At 36.2% G+C, this 16032-nt stretch overlaps 1 protein-coding gene and 1 pseudogene across 1 annotated transcript; one reads left to right on the plus strand and one right to left on the minus strand.

Annotated features, from left to right (window-relative positions):
- The first annotated feature begins 10626 nt into the window (after positions 1-10626).
- Positions 10627-11659, plus strand: LOC116569958 (olfactory receptor 13C3). The gene has a single exon (XM_032306482.1). It carries the CDS (start codon positions 10706-10708, stop codon positions 11657-11659), a length of 954 nt encoding a protein of 317 aa, XP_032162373.1. The 5' UTR covers positions 10627-10705.
- Positions 11660-15153: 3494 nt separating this feature from the next.
- On the minus strand, positions 15154-15315 carry LOC116571282 (annotated as a pseudogene).
- Between the last annotated feature and the right edge of the window lie 717 nt (positions 15316-16032).

The raw sequence follows: 16032 nt of genomic DNA on the forward strand, positions 1-16032 counted from the left end.
CTTACTTAACAGTTGCTTTGCTTCATAGCCTCAAGTAGTGCTCTCTACTTTTCCTGTTTATGTAATAATTTTCAGGATCAAGTGAGGGAATAGTAGTGAGATTTAGGTAGCAAGTAGGATGCTTGTAATTATTTTCTTCAAATTTCAATTTACTAGTAGTTTATTCCTTTGATAAAGCTGGTAGGTGAGTCTATTTAAAATATTCTCACTCTCAGGCCCAGTTTCTAGTTCAATATCAGAAAAAAATATGTAAGATGATCTGTAAATTCTGAAGGCCTTTGTGGTTATCTAAGTGTGTGTCTACATTTTGAGCCCTGGAAACATTCTCCAAAAGACCAGCCATTAACCCAGTAGGCAATTTAAATTCTTTTTGGGACAAGTCACAGAAGGATCCAATATTTTCAAAAGAGTAATGTTAAGAATGTAAACATGAAGGATTAAAAACTTCAAAACTCCAGGGAAAATGTAGTTGGATCCAATTATAACATATAATTGGTATATTTTTGTTGTCATACAACTCGAAATAAGAAATGTATATCACCATCTACATTACCACAGTATTTGATAATTTTAAGACTCAAACAGAGGGCACCTGGGTGGCTCAGTCCTTAAGCGTTTTCCTTTGGCTGAGGTCATGATCCCAGGGTCCTGGGATCGAGCCCCACATTGGACCACCTGCTTGGTGGGGAGCCTACTTCTCTCTCTCCTGCTGCCCCTCCCCCTGCTTGTGTTCCATCTCTCACTGTGTCTGTCTCTGTCAAATAAATAAATAAATAAAATCTTTAAAAAAAGACTCAAAGAGAAAAATAGTACTTATATATTATCTGAACACTTCCCATGATTAATATTATAAAGTGCCTTCATTTGTATAGTATTTTCAAATACCTAATGTACTTCCCAGCATACTACCATGAATTAGAATGTTGCATTCCCACTCTGCAATGAGTGCAGGAAATTTAGATTAGAAGAATGTAAACAATTTAAACTGATAGCTAAATATCAATAAAATGTTAAAAATGAACTTTATTTCCTCTCTAGTGTCAAGTTGAGCTTGAAACATATGTAGCAGAATATAACCTTTTATTAAAAACAATTCCTCTTTGACTTTAATAACTAAAGTTTGCATTTTAACTCAATTTTTCCCCCAGAAATGAATCTTCCTTTCTCAATATTTTTCTGTGAAAGCTTTTTTAGACAAGCCTATTTTGTCAAGTTGGTAATTTCTCCATAGCCTTCTACGTATTTCTTCTTTGGTTCACTCTAAATGCTGCAAATTATGCTCTTCAGGTATCTAATATTTATTGACAGATAATGATACAAGCAACTGAGTGGGGGAGAGGCATTTCTCCTGCACTTAACATGTATTTAATTTAACTAATCCTTATTATAGTCATATGAGATACATTCTATTATTTTCATTTTAAAGATTGAGTGAGGAACAAGAAGATGTTATTTATTGCCCATGATATGTGTATGGGACTGAAAACTACTTAATGGCAGAAGACTTTTTATTTTATTTTTCTGTATCACAGCATGGTGGATGCTCAGAATATATATTTGTAGGTAGATAGGCAATTTTGCCATATACATTTAGTTCCTCAAATGCCACTCTATATTTTGTATACTAGGAAATTATTTCACTTTAATATTGGAATAGTACTTCTCATTGAAGAACCACTGAAGAAGAAAGGATCCTGAAAGAACACGAAACTTGAGTCCTCTTTCCCTAGTCTCTTTCTCTGTCCCTTCAGCCTTAAAAACTTGAAATATGTATGTTTTATGTGCTATCTACTTTTTTTTTAAAGATTTTATTTATTTATTTGACAGAGAGAAATCACAAGTAGACAGAGAGGCAGGCAGAGAGAGAGAGAGAGGGAAGCAGGCTCCCTGCTGAGCAGAGAGCCCGATGCGGGACTTGATCCTGGGACCCTGAGATCATGACCTGAGCCGAAGGCAGTGGCTTAACCCACTGAGCCACCCAGGCGCCCCTGCTATCTACATTTCTAATTGACATATAATGTTCTGTGAGCTAAAGATGTACACGGAGTTGACTTGATACACTTTTATGCTATACCATGAAAACTACTATAGTGTTACCTAACCCCTCCATCACAGCATACGACTGTCTTTTTGTGTGTGGTGAGAACATTTAAAATTTAGTCTGTTAGGGCATGCGGGTGGCTCACTTGGCTAAGCATCCAACTCTTGGTTTCAGCTCAGGTCATGATCTCATCGTTGAGGAATGAAGCCCCATTTCAGGCCCTGCATTCAGTGTGGGGTCTGCTTCAGGTTCTCTCCCTCCCCGCCAATCCCTCTGTCAAATACATAAATAAAATCTTTTTTTTTTAAAAAAAAAAAGACCAAGTCTCTTGGCAACTTTTAAATATGTAATACAATATTGTTGACTACAATCACATGCTGTGCATTAGATCCCCATAACTTACTCATCTTCTAACTGCAAGTGTGTACCCCCTGATCAACATTTCACCAATTTCCCTACCCTACAGCTGTTGGTTACCATCATTCCATTTCTGTTTCTAGGAGTTTGGCCTAAGTGATTTCATACAGTATTTGTCTTTCTGTATCTGACATATCTCACTTACCATAATGCCCCTCTGGTCTATCCATGGTGCCCCAAATGGCAGGATTTCCTACTTTTTTGTGGTTGAGTAATATTCCATTCTATATTTCTACCATATCTTCCTCATCCATTTATTGGTTTGATAGACACTAAACGTTGTTTCCATATCTTGGCTGCTGTGAATAATGCTATAATAAGCATTGGAGTGCAGATATCTTTTTGAAACCTTGTTTTTATTTCCTTTGGGTATATATCCAGAAGTGGAATAGCTGGGTTATATGGTAGTTGTATATTTGAGGAATCTCCATATTGTTTTCCTTGTGGCTTGGGGAATTTACAGTCGTGCCAATGGTAGACAAAGTTTCTTTTTTTTTCCACATCCTCATCAATACTTGTTTTCTCATCTTTTTGAAGGTATCCATTCTAATAGGTATGAGGTGATATCCTACTGTGATTTTGATATGCATTTCCTTGATGATCAGTGCTATTCATCATCTTTTCACATTCCTATGGGCCACCTCTATGTTTTCTTTGGAAAAATGTCTATTTAATGTGCTATTGTGAGTGCTGTAAATTGTGTAAGACTGATGATTCACGGATCTGTACCCCTGAAACAAATAATACATTATATGTTAATTTTTAAAAAGAATTATATCCAATCATCTCTAATAAATGTCATACCCCCCCACAAGTCTATTCAGTTCTGCTGCCCATTTAAAACCAGATTTTTTAGTTGTTGAGTTGTATGACTTCTTTATATATTTTGGACATTAGCTTCTTATCTGATATACAGTTCAAATATATTTTCTTACATTCCATAGGTTACCTTTTCATTTTGTTGATTATTTCTTTTGTTGTGCAGAAGCTTTTTAGTTTGATGTAGTCCCACTTGTGATTTTTACTTTTGTTGCTTGTGCTTTTAGTGTCAATAGACTAATGTCAAGGAACTTTTCCCCTGTGTTTTCTTCTAGGAGTTTTATGATTTCATTGGTCTTTTTATTGTTTTGTTTTGTTTTTTTCTGGTCTCTAATTTATTTCTTCTCTGATCTTTGTTACTTTCTTCCTGTGTCTAACTCTGGGCTTAGTTTGTTCTTCTTTTTCTAGTTTCTTGAGATGTAAAGTTAGGTTATTTGAAATCTTTCTGTTTTCTTTTTTAAAACTTTAATGTATGTATGTATGTATATATGTATTTGAGAGCACACACAAGTTGGGGAGGGGGGAGGGACAGAGGAAGAGGGAGAGAGAGAATCTTAAGCAACTCTTAATCTTAAGCAAACTCCTTTGCTCAGCATGGAGCCTGAAATGGGACTTGATCTCATGACCCTGAGATCATGATCTGAGCCAAAAATGAACACAACCAACTGAGCCACCCTGGCAATCCTTTCTTTTTTCTTAATATATACATTTATCACTGTAAACTTCCTTCTAATAACTTTTTTTTTTTTTAGCATCCCATAGATTTTGGCATGGGGTATTTTCCATTTTCATTTGCCTAAAGATATATTTTTTAAAAGCTTTTTCTTGACCCCCTTTGTTGCTCATGAGTGTGCTGTTTAGTTTCCAGGCGTGTAAATTGTCTAGCTTTCCTGTTGTTGATTTCTAGTTTCATACCATTGTGCTCAGAAAAGATACTTGGTATGACTTCAGTCCTCTTAAATATTCTAAAACTTGTTTTGTGGCCTCTCATATGATCTATCCTGGAGAATATTCTGTGTGCATTTGAGAAGAATGCTCTTAGATGGACTGTTCTATATATGTTTGTTAAGTCCATTTGGTTGAAACTATGGCTCAAATCAAATGTATTGATTTCCTGTCTGGATAATCTCTCCATTGCTGAAAGTGGGGTATTGAAGTCTCTTATTATTGTGTTATTGTTTATTTCTCCCTTTAGATTTGTTAGTATTTAAATAATATATTTTGGTGCTGTGATGTTGAGCACATCTATATTTACAGTTGTTACATTTGATTGATGAGTTGACCTTTTATTTTATTTAAATTCAGTTAATGAAGATATAGTGTATTATGAGATTCAGAGTTAGAGTTACAGTGATTCATCGGTTGTATAGACTACCCAGGGCTCATTACATCATGTGCCCTCCTTAATGCCCATCACCTATTTACCCTACCTCCTCCCTCTCCAGCAACCCTCAGTTTGTTTCTTATAGTTAAGAGCTCTTATGGTTTGTCTTGCTCTCTGATTTTGTCTTATTTTATTTTGCCCTCCCTTCCCCTATGATCCTCTGTTTTGTTTCTTAAATTCCACATATGAGCAAAATCGTATGATAATTGTCCTTCTGATTGACTTATTTTACTTAGCATAATACCCTCTAGTTCTCCCATGTCATTGCAAATGGTAAGATTTCATTTTTTTGATAGCTGAGTAGCATTCCATCACACACACATGCACCCCCACATCTTCTTTATCTATTCATCTATCAATGGACATCTGGGCTCTTTCCATACTTTGGCTATTGTGGACATTGCTGCATTGGGGTCTAAGTGCCCCTTTAGATCACTACAATTGTATCTTTGGGGTAAATACCTAGTGCAATTGCTGGGTCATAGGGTAGCTCTATTCTGAACTTTTTTTTAAATTAATTTTTTATTTTTTATAAACATATATTTTTATCCCCAGGGGTACAGGTCTGTGAATCAACAGGTTTACACACTTCACAGCACTCACCAAAGCACATACCCTCCCCAATGTCCATAATCCCACCCCCTTCTCCCAAACCCCCTCCCCCCAGCAACCCTCAGTTTGTTTTGTGAGATGAGGAAACTTTATACTGTTTTCCTGAGTGGCTATACCAGCTGTATTCTTACCACCAGTGTAAGAGGTTTCCCCTTTCTCTGCATCCTTACCAACATCTGTTCTTTCCTGACCTGTTAATTCAGCCATTCTGACTGGTGTGACTATGTGTTTATCTTTACTAGTATATTGTATATTTTTATATGTTTTCATATTACTAATTAGTGTTCTTTCATTTTGGCTTGAAGAACTTTCAATATTTCTTGTAAGGTGGGTCTAGTGGTAATGAACTGTTTCCTCAGCTTTTGTTTTTCTAGGAAAGTCTTTATTTCTTCTACATTTCTAAAGGATAACTTTACCAAAACTCAATACAGTATATACAGTATACGTCAATAGATGTTCTTAAAACATTTTACTTCATTAATATGTTATCTACCTATCAGAATTCATGCCCCAAACTATCTGTTCTAGACATTTTTTTTTTTTTACTTTTGTGGCCTTAAATATGAATTAACTTTTGGCCTATGGATTTATTTATTTGTATTTTTTTTTATCTTTTTTATCTGTTTGCTGGAGCTTTTGTTTGTTTGTTTGTTTGTTTGTTTGTTTTATTTTATTTTATTTTATTATTATTTTTTTTTATTTCCAGCATAACAGTATTCATTATTTTTGCACCACACCCCGTGCTCTTATTTGTATTTTTTATCTGTACTCCTTTTAATTCCAAAAAAGTTTGGCAAAGGCATCTTGCATGAAATTAACTAGTCCAAAGGAAGGTATATAGAGTAAGCAAACAAATTAAATGACAATATTCTTAATTTACAGAAAATATATGTTTTATTTCATTTATGATATCTAGGTGACTTTTCAACTTCAGTATTTCATTTTGGTAATTATCATTTGAATAATTTCTTATGTTGAATTAACTCTCCTTTGGTGAGCATATTTTGAACTAAAAAACTCACATCTCATATAGTTAATTTTATGAATATTTTCCCCCTGCTTCCAAAAGTTACATTTACATGAGTAGGAGAATGTCATTTAATTTTTGAGCTGTGGTTCAATCACAGTTTATTCCCAGAACCACTCTTAATTGGGTCTTTGAGACACTGTCCCTAACACTCCAAGAATTTTCTCCATTCCACAGATCTATCGTTCCAACTTTAAATTGCTCTGGGAATTGGGGAACAATTACAACAACTGTTGCATAATAAATATTTACTCTTCCATATCTGTGGAATCAGGCATTGTTCGTTGAATCAGAATGCTGACATGAATACTAAGAAGAAAGTAACTGGGTCTTCTAGGATGTAGAAATAATTTATCAGTATATAGGTGAGTCTTTAATACCAAGACACTCTACCCTTTCAATCTATATTTAAAGCTATAATTAATATGAATTTGTAATGTTAATAATCTGGTACAATACAGATACCAATTTATTGTCAATAAAATACAGCGATAAATCATTATTTTTTTATAGTATTTCACTATTATTTGTATAATGTCTATTAATCCTTAAAGCAATTTCCTTATGCTATCTCTTTTCCTGATAATATCCTAGCAAGAAACGTAGAGCAAGTATTTTTATCACTATTTTACAAATGAGATGACTGAGGCTATAAATTAGGAGCAGAGAACCTCACATCAAAGACTTATTTTAGTTTGAGGCACTTTTCCCCCCATGCTAAACCCATGTTGTATATATATATTTCAATGAATATTAGGTGATCCTCTATACTTGTGTAAGATGGCAGCTTGCTGGTACTTCTTGAAAGATACTCTAAAAAAATTAAGACCTGCTGCAAATTAAATATGACATATTGAAGTTTTCCTGATCCTTAAGCCACAAATACTACATGGGGTAATTGCTTAAGAGTTTAGGAAGTCAGCCTTTATGTATTAAGTCAATCCCCCCACCATCTATTATGTGCAGCCACTGTGTTAGGTTTAGGTGTTAGAGGGATGATCTAGACAGACAAGGTCCTTCTCCTGTGTCTATTCTTATCTCACAATATAACAAGATAACCAGTTTAAAGAGAGCTGGGAGCAGATGTAGCAAGACAAGCTACTTGAGCTTGTCTTCAGCAAGACAAGCCTGGCTCAAGAAGGGTTTGAATTAGTGAGGGGTTTCCTGCCCAGGAGGGAAAGACTGGGAGAGGCAGGTTAGGTGGCCTCAGATGCATTGTCTGGAAGTTGTCTGGAACAGGAGGCCAACAGGCTTTCCAGGCCTGGACCTTTGGGTCCTACTTGGAACATCTCCATGTAGCCTAGTAATGCAGTGTCTTGCTGTTTTCTTCTTTTTTGCATTAGTGACTAGGTTGATTAGAGTGTTCATGTCCCTTATCCAGTGCATCCTCTGACCAATTTCTGATCTTGGGAGAATTTTGATTTATTATAAGAAGTAGTGTAGAATAATTGACCCGTCTCTCTGGGCACTGTTGAATGAATATAGTCAATTTGTTTTTGTGACCCCAATATTTCTAGTTTTTGCTAAGCATTCCCTTCTGTTTATAATTTCTGTGCAATTTTAATGATACCGGTTAGTCATATTAATAATGTAAAGATAATGGGCTTTGGATCATTCCTCTGCTCATTATCCCAACTGAACCAATTTCAAGGCACATAGGATTCTGAAATAAGAGTTGGCTACATAAATGAAATGAAGATCTTTATTCCTCTCCCCTTCCTCTTTCTTTCCCCCTTTATGTTCTGGACTGAAGCTGAAAAAAAAAAAAAGAAAATTAACAATCTCTTTATGGCTATTTTTTCAACTCTAAAATTGAGATTTTATTATTTTTTATTTTTTAAAGATTTATTTATTTGTCTGACAGAGAGAGAGCACGCATCCAAGCAGGGGAGTGGTGGGCAGAGGGAGAGGGATTGTGGGGCTCCATCCTAAGACCCAGAGATTGTGACCTGAGCTGAAGGCAGACACAACCAACTGAGCCACGCAGGCACCCTAAAATTGAGATTTTTATATCCCCTTGTCTTTCTCTTCAGAGTTGAAGTATTTCTATTGTGTATTCTTAACTAAAATTTTTATGTACTGAGAGTTTGTTTGAGCTGGACTTTTGTTGAATTGGACTGCTGGCTCTAAGATATACCTGTTCTACAGTAATTTTCCCAACTACTGTCCCATGACATACGAAGTGGTAGACTGGGGCAAGAGTGGCTCTGCTGGAATTCTCAACACTCTTAGCCCATGGGAAGCCTAAATTTGTGATTTTGCCCCATGTCAAATCTGGTGGTGATTCTGGAAAGATCAGTTTTCACATCAAGTTGGTAATTAGTGACAATCCCATTAATCTACATACCTTAATTCTGTGTTACATTTCTGATAAAAACTCTCATAAAATCATAGTATGATGGCAATTTTTGGAGAGTACTAATACCAGAGGATCTAAGCCCTCAACCCATGCTCTGTGCTTTGTAATGATGGAACCCTTTCCTTACCAAAAGAAATGGCAAGTTCTCTGCCCAACCTTAGAGACTCTCTGTGTACCTACTATGCTTTTCTTTTCAGGTGTGCTTGCCAAACTTCCTTGTCCAAAAATGTTGTGCTCTATTTACTCCTAACTTTGACTCAACTTCTCACTTTTGGGGTACCCACTTCCCCTCTTTTCTTCCAAACTTTTCTAATTCCCATGCTTCCAGATCTGGCCCAAGTCTGAAACACTTCCCAACTTCTCCCTTGTATGATTTATTTCTCGTAAACTTCTTCCTTATGGGAAAATTGACAATTTTCACTCAACTCCATAATGTAATTATATTTATGATATGTTTTCATGTGTGCTTTTCCTATATCCCTAACTGAATTTTGGGCTTTGTAATGGCAGACACTTTACATTATTCTTTAGTTTATCCTTACTGTGCTTGGATAGTAGGTTGGCTATCCAACCTACTAGGTTTAAGGTAGGCTGTTAGTAATATTCTAAAGTTATTATAGTAGTCTGGCACAAGTTTAAACTGCTTTTTTTCAAAAAATGTCTTTTAATAATTTTTTCTTAAGAGACTCTAACAACATGATAAAAATTTGAAGCTTTCTGTAAAACACAAAAGGATTGGCATTCCAATCCATAATAAGGCAAAAGAAAATCAGTTTAGATCAGAAAAATCTGGATATTCTGTCAAGTCAGTGTAGATTAAACCCTTGCTACTCAAGGGCTTTTAAGACCTTTGCATAAGTACCACCTGTCGACTTAGGAGAAATGGAGAATCTCTGGAGCTGCCCTGAACTCTAAAACAGAATCTAAAATTTTTCAGGATACCCGGATGACTCGTATGTATATGAAAACCAGTAAAGCTATGAAACAGACTTTTTTTTTTTTTTTTTAAGAATCTCTATGTCCAGCGTGGGGCTTGAACTCATGACCCTGAGATCAAAAGTCACATACTCTATCTACTGAATTAGCCAGGCACCCCTGTGAACAGACTTGATCTGAGCCTTGAGCTTCATTTTATTTTTTACTATCTGGTTAACTCTGGACAAGCTCCATCTCTTATATTTGGAAAAAAATGGGGCTAATGTAAAGAATGATTATATTTTGTAAAGCATACAGTGATGCATATACACACATATATGATTACATAATAAATATTTAAACCTTATTACTGTTTTCTTAGGTTGACTTAAACAAGTCAAGATACACTGTGAAGTTACAGAATAAAATAAGTTAGAGACTATGTAATGTCCTCCAAAGATTGTGACATTCATGCAGAGTTGATCTCTGCAGTTGTCTTGTCCTAGGAACAGTCACATAAATATTAAGAGAGGGCTGGAATATGAGATCAACAACTAACTATATTTAAAGAGATATTAAATTTTATTTTATGCTATTCAATATTCAATATTATTATTAAATGTCTATAAAATGCACAATTAACTGGCTAACATAAGGTATATAATGTCATACATAGAAAGAGATATATAGAGAGTTGCTGTGAACTGGTGACTATGATGTCATTGCTAAACCCCATTTCTGGTCCTTATTGAGTGAGTAGACTTTGCCATCTCCACTGCTTGCTTTCTGGGGCAAAGGAAGTTAGGCTCATATTTGGTAATTAGTCAGGAGTTTTGGGAACCTTAGCACACAGGAACATGTCAGCAGCAGGAAAGGTTACTTCTGTATGTTTGTCTGGTCACAGGTAGAGCTTCGCATATTATCAGTGGGCATCAGCACTCCTGTCATTCCCGATTTCACTGATTCCTAGTCACACACGTTGTTGAAGATGACTGGATGTCAGAGCTTCAAGCAAACACTCCTTATAACACCATATTAAAAAATGGATTGTTCAGGTAATTTGTAACATTTGTTTCTTGGCAGTGAATATTTTGTTTTTGAGCTTTGCTTAACATCCTGAAAGCAGATGACATGGATAAAATTAATCAGACATTTACATCAGAATTTCTTCTTCTGGGACTCTCTGGTTACCCAAAATTTGAGATTATTTACTTTGTTCTAATTCTAGTAATGTATCTAGTGATTCTGATTGGCAACGGTGTTCTGATCATAGCAAGCATCTTTGACTCCCGTCTTCACACCCCCATGTACTTCTTCCTGGGCAACCTCTCTTTCCTGGACATCTGCTATACATCCTCCTCTGTTCCCTCAACTTTGGTGAGCTTAATTTCAAAGAAAAGGAGCATTTCCTTCTCTGGATGCACAGTACAGATGTTCATTGGGTTTGCAATGGGGTCCACAGAGTGTTTGCTCCTGGGCATGATGGCTTTTGATCGCTATGTAGCCATCTGTAACCCTCTGAGATACCCTATCATCATGAGCAAGGTGGTGTATATACTAATGGCTTCTGTATCATGGCTCTCTGGTGGTATCAACTCAATTGTACAAACATCTCTTGCCATGCTATTGCCTTTCTGTGGGAATAATATTATCAATCATTTCACATGTGAAATATTAGCTGTCCTTAAGCTAGCTTGTGCTGACATATCCCTCAATATTATCACCATGGTGATATCGAATATGGCATTCCTGGTTCTTCCACTGCTGGTCATTTTTTTCTCCTATATGTTTATCCTTTACACCATCTTGAGAATGAACTCAGCCACAGGGAGACGCAAAGCCTTTTCCACCTGCTCAGCACATCTGACTGTAGTGATCATATTTTATGGTACCATCTTCTTCATGTACGCCAAGCCCAAGTCTCAAGAATTGCCTGGAGAAGAGAAGTTTCAAACTTCAGACAAGCTCATTTCCCTGTTTTATGGGGTAGTGACACCCATGCTAAATCCTATAATCTATAGCTTGAGGAACAAGGATGTAAAAGCTGCCGTAAAATATCTTCTGAACCGAAAACCTATTAAGTAAGTATTTCCTATACAGAAAGTGCTTGTCTTTGTGTAATAGGCATAAAGATGTACTCATAGGTCAATGAGTAAAAACCTTTGCAGAAACTATAGTTAAGGAGAACTATTTTTATTCTTCCCCTTCCCTAGACCTCCTCAACTAGAATTACTGAGAACTGTAATTCGCTTTCAACTCACTTTCCAAAATGTGCTGGTATGGTAAATTCTATTTACCATAAGTATGGTAAATTCTATTAGGATCTCATCCTTGATGATATCTGAGATGAGTGTTTCTGGTGATTTGTGTGGACACATAATAGAAAATAATCACACATAGGTTTGGAAGTAGGCAAGGTACAGAATCTGCCATTTGACACCATATCAATGAGATTGGATAGACTATTCTTTGTAAGCCATAGTTACCTTACTTGTAATAAGGAAATAAAACCCGGTTTCAGTGTCATTTAAGGTTGCAATAAATTGGAGAAAGCATCTAACAATGTGCTACTTCACAGTGTCCTAGAATTTCAGAATTGAAGTTAAGACTCCAGATTGAGGACTAAAAGTTACTACCGAACATCTCTTTTACCATAAGCTAGTAATTTCGAGAGCTAAAGCCTCCTTCTGAAAGTCAATCTGCTAATATAAATCATACTGTGTTTGCCTTTCCCCATACCTATATAAAGAGAAGCTCAGGTCCAGGGAAGAAATAATTAAGGAAGTTGTCTACCTTATGGAGAGCGCACAATGGGTGGCAGGAGGCATTTCTCTATAGTCCCTGAGAAAGAATGGAAAATTGTTTTTTCCAAGTCAAATTAAGTGAGGGTGCTTCAAAAGAGTCTTTTAAGGTTTTGGATTCCTACAAAGGGAGCCTGGCTGCTGGCTTGATTGAGTGGAGGCCTGTAGGGTTCTCGAGGCTGCCAGCTGGCAGAGGACCTAGTCTAGAAGTGGGAGGAAGGTGAGTATTCTCTGCCAGATAAAACAGAAATGTTTCAAACCTGACTGGGGTGTTCTTACAAGCTCAGAAGGAGTGGTAAAAACAATGACTGGGAAAATAAAATCCGTTCTTACATTTTCCAATGACTTGAAACTCTTCAGTAAGTCTTTCATGTTTTTTTTTCTTTTTCTTTTTCTATTGATTCCTTGTCTAGAAGGCCATTACTGAGAGAAGGGTTATCTTTGGGCCACACCATCTATCTTTTCTGTCATCTCTTAGCCCACTGTGATAGCTGGGCTTTGACTTTATTTCCTACTTAATATTCCTCTTTCTTATTTTGTTTTGGAGCCACAATGTAACTCCCTATCTCCTACTCAGAGGCTTCATTCTTTGCTAGTCCACTGCCTTGGGTGACTTAAGTTTCTACATAAATGATCTGGTCACTGAATTCTGCTGTTCTTGCCACTATCCCACCAAGAATGAAGTGTTGTCACTGCAGAAAACTTCCAGCTGCTGCTCCCTCTTCTGGGTTGAATCACATCAGTGCTGCTTTTGGTTCTATTCAGAAAGGCATGCCCTAGACCCTGTGGGTAATGGCTTTTGAATTTCTGACACTAATCTTCTCCCTCCCCACTAGAAGCCCTGCATTTGTATCTGACTCTTGTTTAAGTCTCTTTAATTTTAGATACATGACAACAAGGTTTTAGGCATGTAAAAATGTTATTTATATTGTTTAAACCAGCTCCTTTGCACTTTAATTTTTAATTGTTTCCCACGTAACATCAAGAATGTTAGCATCTGGGGCACCTGGGTGGCTCAGTGGGTTAAAGCTCTGCTTTCGGCTCAGGTCATGATCTCAGGGTCCTGGGATCGAGCCCCACATCGGGCTCTCTGCTCGGCTCCTTCTTCTCTCTCTGCCTGCCTCTCTGCCTACTTGTGATCTCTGTCTGTCAAATAAATTAAAAAAAAAAAGAATGTTAGCATCTTATATTCAGGCTTATATCAAGTTGAACCCTTCACCTAATAAAATATTCTGTAGGTATATAAAAGTGAATTGAATAGGGCTTTGACAGAAACAAGAATGATCATGTCTATCCATGATTGGAAAGGTAATAGATTCGATGATAAAGTTGTCCTCCCTGGAAAATCAGAAAATTTCGAAGAGATTGTTAGGTGTGTGGTTTCCTGATTAATAAATATTTTTAAAATAAAAAATTATTTTAAAATGTTTAAAGGGGTGCCTGGGTGGCTCTGTTGGTTAAGTATCAGACTCTTGATTTCAGCTCAGGTCATGACCTCAGGGTTGTGAGACTGAGCCCCAGGTCAGGCTCTGTACTCAGCAGGGAGTCTGCTTCTCACCCTCTTCCTTTCTGTCCCCCTCCATCCCCTCCCTGTGCTTGATTGTGCATGGACACGCATGCACACACGAGCTTTCTCTCTCTCTAAAATAAATAAAATAAATTTAAAAATATGTAAGAAAAATGTTGTCTATTTACCATCTCCCAAAGATATCACTTTCAATATTTCTCTTAGTCATTAGTAGTTATAAATTTATCATGTTTTTACTTTGATTTATCACTTTAATGTACTATGAACCATTAAAGTTAAAGTTTTTTTTTAATGTAAAATACCTATTGTTTCAAAGAATAAATTTTAACAGTTGAAGTTCAAAGGGCAGATGATATGAACTTATTCTAATTTCTAGCTAAATTATTCTTAGAAATATATTACCCATCTCATTAGAAGAGTTTCCCCCAATATGTTTACAGCTCTGTTTATATATTTACTTACACATACATATTTATATCTTTATTTATCTATATATAGGCATATTTATATTTAATTTTTCTTTAAAACATACTTCTGAAAATTTCAATTTCAAATATTTAAAAAAAGAGAGTAATTTAATAAAATCCCAGGTACCAATCATACGACTTAAATTATTACCAACATGTGGTCAGTCTTCTCTCATCATTATCTATCTTCTTCCTCCAGATTATTTTGAAGCAAATCCTGGACATAGTTACATAATTGGTCTATGTATATATTTATAAATATAGAGACTTTATAATTATAGAGAATGCACCTTTTGGAAGACATAAACTATGAGCAATGCCTTCTCCAGTTGAATCTCCCAGGCCAGGACTGCATAACCGTCTTTTAGAACATTTCAGTTAGTGTTTGTTAATATACACAGCATGTTGCCATTAACTGCTTATTGAGTTTGAGTATGTAGTTTGTACTCCAAAGATTGATTTCCCCATGATACTATAATACTAACCACCAAATATACTTTAAAGTATGCCAAAGAGCTTCCCATTGACTCCCTTTATATCATCCATTATGTTCCCTTCTTTCCACTTTTTGTTTATTTTTACCCAGGTTATCCTCCTTGGGGTAGGACTGTTAGATTCATCTAGAGGGCGAACCCATGATGCTAGCAGCAATTAAACATGGCCAATGATTCCCCTTTTCTAGTCTGTTCGTACGGTGGATAAGTATAAGCATATAGGTTTATCCCACTAACCAGGTAAGAGAGAGACAAAAATAATTAATGAAGAGTATCCAAAGGGGTAAAAAGACAGTCTCTTCAACAAATGGTGTGGGGAAAACTGGACAGCAACATGCAAAACAATGAAACTGAGCCACTTTCTTGCCCCATACACAAAAATAAATTCAATTAGCAATAATCGCGCCTCGGATAAACCTCATTGGCTACGATACTGCCACTGCACAAAGCTACAAAAATAAATTCAAAATGGGTGAAAGAGCTAAATGTGAGACCTGAAACCATAAAAATCCTAAAGGACAATGCAGTAACCTCTTTGACATCGGCCATAGCAACTTCTTTGTGGATATCTTCTGAGGCATGGGAAACAAAAGCATAAATGATCTATTGAGACTACATCAAAATAAAAAGCTCCTACACAGTGAAAGAAACAGTCAACAAAACTAGATGGCCACCTATGGAATGGGAGAAGATATCTGTAAATAATACTTAAATGACAAATATTTGTAAATGACCAAACCCTGGTAAAGAGTCAGTATCCAAAATATAAAGAGAACTTATAAAACTCAATACCCCCCAAAACAAAGAATGGCAGATGACATGAATAGACACTTTTCCAAGGAAGATGTACAGGTGACCAATAGACACATAAAAGGATGCTCAACATCACTGCTCACCAGGAAAACACAAATCAAAACTACAATGAGTTATCATCTCACATCTGTCAAAATGGCTAAAATCACAACATCGGAAACAACAGGTTTTGCAGAGGATGTGGAGAAAGGAGAAACTTCTTGCCCTGTTGGTGGGAATGCAAACTGGTGCAGCCACTGTGGAAAACAGTATGGAGGTTCCTCATAAAAATAGAACTATCCTACAATCCAGCTACTGCACTACTAGTTATTTACCCACTAATCCCATTTTTTAAAAAGAGATAAAAGAAGGAGTC

The sequence above is a fragment of the Mustela erminea genome, chromosome 12, assembly GCF_009829155.1.
Source record: "Mustela erminea isolate mMusErm1 chromosome 12, mMusErm1.Pri, whole genome shotgun sequence".
Lineage (NCBI taxonomy): Eukaryota > Metazoa > Chordata > Mammalia > Carnivora > Mustelidae > Mustela > Mustela erminea.

Excerpts from the sequence above, each read along its gene's own strand:
- LOC116569958 (XM_032306482.1), top strand. The coding sequence starts at position 10,706 with ATGGATAAAATTAATCAGACATTTACATCAGAATTTCTTCTTCTGGGA.